The 7,443-nt window shown below is 37.5% G+C and overlaps 1 protein-coding gene across 1 annotated transcript in view; it reads left to right on the plus strand.

The window, feature by feature from the left end:
• The window catches only part of LRRC2 (leucine rich repeat containing 2), a 38,583-nt gene extending 31,140 nt beyond the window's left edge, over positions 1 to 7,443 (plus strand). Inside the window, exons 7-9 of the mRNA XM_081245271.1 lie at positions 255 to 410; positions 1,213 to 1,349; positions 3,656 to 7,443. Of these exons, the coding sequence (XP_081101397.1) occupies positions 255 to 410; positions 1,213 to 1,349; positions 3,656 to 3,705 (343 nt within the window). The 3' untranslated portion in view covers positions 3,706 to 7,443. The remainder of the gene's footprint in view (positions 1 to 254; positions 411 to 1,212; positions 1,350 to 3,655) is intronic.

Below are 7,443 nucleotides of genomic sequence, written 5' to 3' on the forward strand. Positions count from 1 at the left end.
TGTAATTTGCTTATCCTGCTGCTATATCTCTGCCTTCAACTGTCAATTAAGTCAGTAAAAACTTAAAAAAGAAACCCAAATCATGTCACCCGGCATGACTATTCATTTAAATTGTAAAGTTAGTTTATTCTTATGAGTCACTTAAAAAAATAAACTAACTAGGGATTTCCTACTAGAATTTATTTACAATTCACTTTGGTTTTCTTGCTATGAGGCTAAGTCCTTGTGTTCTAATCCCTTTTACATCTTCTTAGGCTACGAGAACTGCAGACCTTTCTCCTGTATAAGAACAAGCTGACCTACCTTCCCTTTGCCTTGCTTAACTTAAAGAAGCTCACCTTGTTAGTCGTCAGCGGGGACCACTTGGTGGAGGTCCCGACAGCCCTTTGTGACTCATCCACATCTTTAAAGTGAGTAGACAGAGAGCCCAGTAGAGACCCATTCAGACACAAGGGAAGAGCAAGAAGCACCTGGAACCTGGGTGCCTGTCTCAGGAACCAGATTAGATGGTTCTCGTACTCTGAGAACAAGAAGTTCTGGTGCCTTCTTACAGGATTTTGAAGTTTTTGGCCAATGGCATGGGGAGGTAGAGCTCAGAGCATTTCTGGACAAATGCTACCTGCTGGTTGAAGGCACCAGGGCTCCCTGGTTGGATACTCAGCACTCCCATCACTGCTGGCCTGGATGGGTCAGTGACTGTTGAATCTTTCAAAATTGTGAAGAAATTAGATCAAATGCCACTTTGGATTGTCTCCTTTAGCTTCTTTTTTTGTCACAGTAGTCCATCTTTTAAATACCTTCTTGGTGGGGATTTTGTGAGTCCTTTACAATGTAGCCACATCATTTTAGAGTTTGATGTCACTAATTGGGAGTAATACCAAACAAACATAGTAAGACATCATATATGACGGGGAGACTAAATGTTATTGTTCACCTCATGGCTTCCTGCCCGCTGTCCTCTGTGGCTAAGTAACTGTCATTTCCCCATCAAGCCTCTGTACAGTCTCTGCTGTAAACTGACTCCATAATCCTGTTGGATTATTGCACAGTAGAATTCCACTGGTGACACATATTATATGGTTAGCTGTGACTTCTAAGAAGAAGTGAGAACTTAGGATTTAACACCACAGAGGTTGACTTCTTCTGAGAGGATTTTTGCACAATACAAATACATAGGTGAAAATGTGATATTTTCCATACTCTCTTGAATAGATTTGTAAGTTTTATGGACAATCCTATTGAGAATACCCAATGTCAAGATGGTAATGAAACGATGGAAAGTGAACAAGATCGCCAACATTTTGATAAAGAATTTATAAAAGCCTATATTGAAGATCTTAAAGAAAGAGGTAGGTTACTCATATTCAAAATTATTTAAAATGAGTGTATAGTATTCCATTCACTCATGCAACACATTTATTGCTATAAGTCAAACTGACAAAAAGTTAATTGGTTAGGGGCAATAACCAATAAATAAAAATAATTTGTAAATTATTTTTCTATTTACCAAAAAAAGAAAAAAGATACATTGCCTTTCCTTAAATAATGAAATTTTCCTAGTACATTAGCATGCTTAATACATCTACAACCATGTGACAGAGAGGCTGGGAAACAAGCACTTAAAATGTGAAGATTGTGTTACTAACTTTACATGGCTTTTCAATGAAATGATATTGATAAAACAGTATTCTAGTTAATGGGAAAAGAAGATTCCATGTCAAAATCCATTTAAATTCAACTTTAAAAAAAGTCATCTCGTATAAATCAAGGTACACCTATGTAAAAATCACAAAAGGAAAAAACAAGATGGCAGATTAGTAAGTAAATGCACTTAGTTCTGGTTTCCTATAGGATGGTGAAGATACAGAGAAACAGGGCGGTCACAGTACCTCAGGAAAGGGCTGAGAATGAAGTGTTTTCCCCAGTGGCTATTTCCGAAGTGTTTCAGAAGCCTTAGAACCCCTTCCTTCTGTCACATCTAGACACAGGAAAAGGCATAAATCAGCCTTTGTTCTTCTAATCCCCACCTCTTTTCTGGGTGTGGATGCCTGCAAGTTACCCCTTAATTTTTCAGGTCTCTTTTTCTGATAAGCCGGGTGCAGACCTGAAAGAAAGATGTCACACATGTGAGTTTAGGGAGGAAGTAGCCCTAGCCCCCAAGACTTTGAAGACAAGCACCTGGGGGCAGGTTGCATCAGTCACACTCAGAAAACATGCATGTGAGCTAATTCCTCCCTCCTTAGTAGGTGTCCGAAGATGATGAGTCACATTCAGATACTCAGCTGTCTCATGACATTAATGAAAAATACCATTTATTGGCAAATTAAAAATTTTCCAATTAGATTAAGAAAATTTCTATACAGTTACCTCTGATCTGTTTGTCCATCCCTAATTTTGCATGCTGAAATATTATGAAATAAATTAGAAATTTATGTTAAACATGAAACTGAAATAACAACCATTTATTTATCAAAATTTATCTTTGGGTCATATAACTTTCCTCTTGTGAAAAACCTTCTTGTATTTTATTCATTTCTTCATAATTGTATTATAGTGCTATTATGTAAAAATGCAAGAACAAATTAGAGAAAATAAGTATTAATCTTTCGATCTGTGTGGCCAGCAATAAAATAATTTGATTTTCAAAGTTAACTTTAGTAATGATAGATTTTGATTCCATTCATTTATTTCTAAATAATTATCATAACTCTATCTTTCACATATTCATCGTAGGTTGAACTAAATGATATTGCCAATATTCAGCTGGTTTTGACCTACGAAAATGGTGATTTCTTAATAGTTCAACCTATGCTGGACATATGCTTTGAATTTTTTTAAGTTTGTTTCTTTTTTCTTCATCATGTTGTCTTCTCTCTTTTTCCTCCTTCCCCATAAGACTAATGTCTGAGTTAGAGAGTTCATCACTCTAAGGAGAAAAAGTAGATTTAGTGAGTCTACATGGACATCCAACCTGATACGATTCAAGAATGATGAGGAAGTGAAGCCCCTCGCTGGTTCTCAAACTTTAGTGCACATGAGAATCAGCTGCAGGCCCCACTCTCAGAGTTTTTGAGTCATCAGGTCTGGATGGGGCCTGAGAAAGTACATTTCTAACAAGTTCCCAGGTGATACTGATGCCTTGAGTCTGAGAAACACACCTTGAGAACCATTGGTATAGACCATACTTTGACAAAAATTGGCTGTGAAGAGAGAGAGAGAGTGGGGAGTAACCAGTTGGAAGAGTAAGAATGATAAAAGCATTATTAATAAGATGGTGCTTCATTTAGGAATAGCCCAAACTTCTCTTGTAAACATATTCCCTTCCACCTGGCATCCCCAGTCCCAAATCCTTGGCCATCTATTTCTGTTTTGTCAACTTTTATTATTTTAGGATCATACAGTTTCCAGGATGTTGATGTAGCTGTGTGAGTTGGTTGGAAAGATTGCAAAAGAATGAGAGTTAATAATAATGTATTCTTCTTAGATCTAAATATCTCTAACGCCAGACTATACATTCGAGGTGGTTGACTTAGTGGTAATACATGCATTTATCTCTATACTTGAAGTATGTAGTGGCAATAATTTGTGTTTTGACGTAGTTACACTTCATAATAAAATGGGGAATGGTTGAGTATATATTTTCTTTTTGTTACAGAATCTGTTCCCAGCTATGCCACTAAAGTATCTTTCAGCCTTCAGCTTTGATGCTATCCATCAGAAGACTACAGAATTTTCCTGACTTGTGGAGCTCTAAATCTTCCTGTTGTGGGTCATGTCATAGAGGAATAATGGTTTGTGCTTAAAGACAAAGTCTAGAAACCACGGTCATAGTTGTTAGGAAAGATGATTTTCAAATTTCGAATATGTGAGTACCTCTCTCTGTGGACTGGAGAATTGATAAATGGGTTTATATATTGATATTTAAAGGTTCATTTGCATACACTTGTTTCCAAATAATGCACATTTAATATTTTAGAAAATGTGTTATTTAAAAAAAAATTATCACTTAAAGACCAAATTTTGAAGTTGATTGCATTGTTTTCAGGAATCTGGAGATACAGGGGTGGTGAGAAGAGTATTTATACTGGACTAGTCAGATGAGACTTTATTTTATTTTGTTATTTTGAAGGAGTTTTAATGCATTATTTCTTTTACTGAGGACAGTTTTCCTTGGGTTTATACAAATGGCTATTTTCATGTTTTAAGTTATATTTTACAAGTGAAGGCTTTCAGGAAAGACTTTAGGTATAATCTAGACCTTGAGGGCAGAAAGAAGGGCTGGATTGTCTGCCCAGGCATGGGGCTTAGATGGTGTGCTGGTGGCCCTAGTGGAGCAAGTGTGGGCCTGGCTGGTCCTGGGAAGCCTTGCATGGCCTGCATGGGTGGTCAGCCTGCCTTGAGTGGGCCCATTGGGGGTCCTGGGAAGCCTTGTGTGGCCTGCATGGATGGTCAGCCTGCCTTGAGTGGACCCCTTGGGGGTCTTGGGAAGCCTTGCGTGGCCTGCATGGGTGGTCAGCCTGCCTTGAGAAGGCCCCTTGGGGGTCCTGGGAAGCCTTGCATGGCCTGCATGGATGGTCAGCCTGCCTTGAGTGGGCCCCTTGGAGGTCCTGGGAAGCCTTGCGTGGCATGCATGGGTGGTCAGCCTGCCTTGAGTGGGCCCCTTGGGGGTCCTGGGAAGCCTTGCATGGCCTGCATGGGTGGTCAGCCTGCCTTGAGTGGGCCCCTTGGGGGTCCTGGGGTGCCTGCCAGAGCACAGAGCAGAGGCCTTGCCTCCAGGGACCTGTCCTCCAAGGTGGCCATATAAGTAGTGGGAATGACTAGTCCACACTGATGAGGAGTTCTTAGCAAGGCTTCCCTGCAGGTACCACAGGAGAACTCTGCCTGTGGCCAAGACGCTGCAGTCCAGAGTGAGCTCAGGAGACTGGGTTTGCATTGGCAAAGAAGGTATTCATTACAGGGTTTTGAACTTTGATATCACATTGTAGGATTTGGAGAAATTGTACAAATATCTATTTTTATTCTATTATCTTGGGCTAAAATAAACAGGATTGTGAATGTGTTGAAGCTAAGTTTAAACAAGTAGGTTTTGTGACTAAGATGGAAAAAATGCATATCTTCACACATATTTATATATGAATCGACTCCTATATGGTCTAGCCCAGTGGTGTCCAGTAGAACTTTATGCAGTGAAGGAAACGTTCTGCATCTGTGCTGTCTAATTTAGTAACCACCAGATGCATGTGCTTCTTGAGCTCTCGAACAGCGTCTGATATGACTGAAGAACTAAATTTTTAATTACATTTAAATTTAAATAGCCAAATGTAGCTACCATATTGTACAACACGGTCGAGCCATTTGGGTTTTTCAGAAGTTAATCTGGGCTAGAAATGAAGAGTGCTTTTTATTTTCTTATCTGAAGAACCAGTCTACCCCCAGAGGGGTTAATACTGACACCCAATATTTTGTCTTAATAGGTTTAATCATAACTCTAAATATTTTATCCTCAACAGACACAAAGCAGGCAGAGCAGTCTAAAGCCACATAGTAATGCTTCAGTAGAGTACTGCTTCAACTTAAAGACAAACTCTGAGAAGTAGGTTAAGAGATGGAAAGAATAGGAAAATGAGAAATCACTTTAACTGAACCTCAAACAATTGTATTTTTCTTTATAGCACTTTACAAATATAATGCAAGTTTATTAGTTGTACTATGTGAATGATTTTGGAATTTTATTTCATGCTACAATATATATTACGTACAGCCAAATGGAAAATATATCTGAAAAGGGGGGAAATGAGGGCTTTCGCATAAACTGACTGTCCATAGCTCATGGAAAATTTATTTCAATAAAACCAGTCTTTTGTGCAAAAACCTTATCTCGATGTTACATAAAAATAACTGAAAAAGTACTACATTGATATATAATTATTTCATGTTACGTAACATCCCCAAAGAAATATATTTTTTAAATATGAGGCTTGTAGAAATACTATTTACTTTATTCATATTAATGTAAAAATGCAGAAAGATTCTAAAGTAGAATAAGCATCTTAGTGGAAATAATAGAGATTTGAACATTTTGCATGATGCATATGGACTGATTCATAATTTGGAAAAGTAATTTGCATAGTAGAATATATGTATGGACATTAAAGCAATATGAATGAAAGAAAATATAATTCTTAGGAGAAAAATGTTCTGGTTCCGAAAGCTTATTATTATACCCATTTTTCATATGCTGGAAGTTAAGGGGCAAAGACACTTAGGTGAAATCATTGAGTAGAGCATATTAATTAATAGCAAGACCTACACCAGATTTCTTGACTCTAGCTTTCTAGAATGACCATTTGGCATGCTTGCCAAACACCAGTTTAGGGTAACTCATAACGACTGTGAGCAGTAATCTCCAGAAATCAGTTACTGTCTTTCCCTTTCTGTCAATTACTGTCTTTCCCTTTCTGAGTGGGAAGGAAACTTAGATACTTTTAGTTATCTTTTTTTTTAATTGGAGTATAGTCAATTTACAATGTTGTTTTAGTTTCAGGTGTACAGGAAAGTGATTCAGTTATACATATACATATATTCATTCTTTTTCAGATTCTTTACCCATATAGGTTATTAGAGAATATTGAATAGAGTTCCCTGTGCTATATGGTCGGTCCTTGTTGGTTATCTATTTTATAGTGTGTGTATGTTAATCTCAAGATCCTAATTTATCCCTTCCCACAACGTTTCCCCTTTGGTAACCATAAGTTTGTTTTTGAAATCTGTGAGTTTCTGTTTTGTAAATAAGTTCATTTGTGTCATTTAAAAAAATTAGATTCCACATATGAGTGATATCATGTGATATTTGTCTTTCTGTCTGACTTACTACTCTTAGTATGATCATCTCTAGGTCCATCCATGTTGCTGCAAATAGCATTATTTCATTCTTTTTTATGACTGAGTAATATTCCGTTGTATATATGTACCACATCTTTATCCATTCCTCTGTCAATGGACATTTAGGTTGCTTCCATGTCTTGGCTATTGTAAATAGTGCTGCAATGAACATTGGGGTGCATGTATCTTTTTGAAGTATGGTTTTCTCCAGATATACGCCCAGGAGTGGGATTGCTGGGTCATATGGTGGTTCTATTTTTAGTTTTTCAAGGAACCTCCATACTATTTTCCATAGTGGTTGTACCAATTTACATTCTCCCCAACAGTGTAGGATGGTTCCCTTTTATCCATGCCCTCTCTAGCATTTATTGTTTGTAGACTTTTTGATGATGGCCATTCTGACTGGTATGAGGTGATACCTCATTGTAGCTTTGATTTGTATTTCTCTAATAATTAGTGATGTTGAGTATCTTTTCTTGTGCTTTTGGTCATCTGTATGTTTTCTTAGTTATCGTTCTGTGGTGTATGTAGGTGTAAATGCTTATTTTATGGTATATATAT

This window comes from Mesoplodon bidens (assembly GCF_964165515.1).
Source record: "Mesoplodon bidens genome assembly, chromosome: 10".
NCBI lineage: Eukaryota > Metazoa > Chordata > Mammalia > Artiodactyla > Ziphiidae > Mesoplodon > Mesoplodon bidens.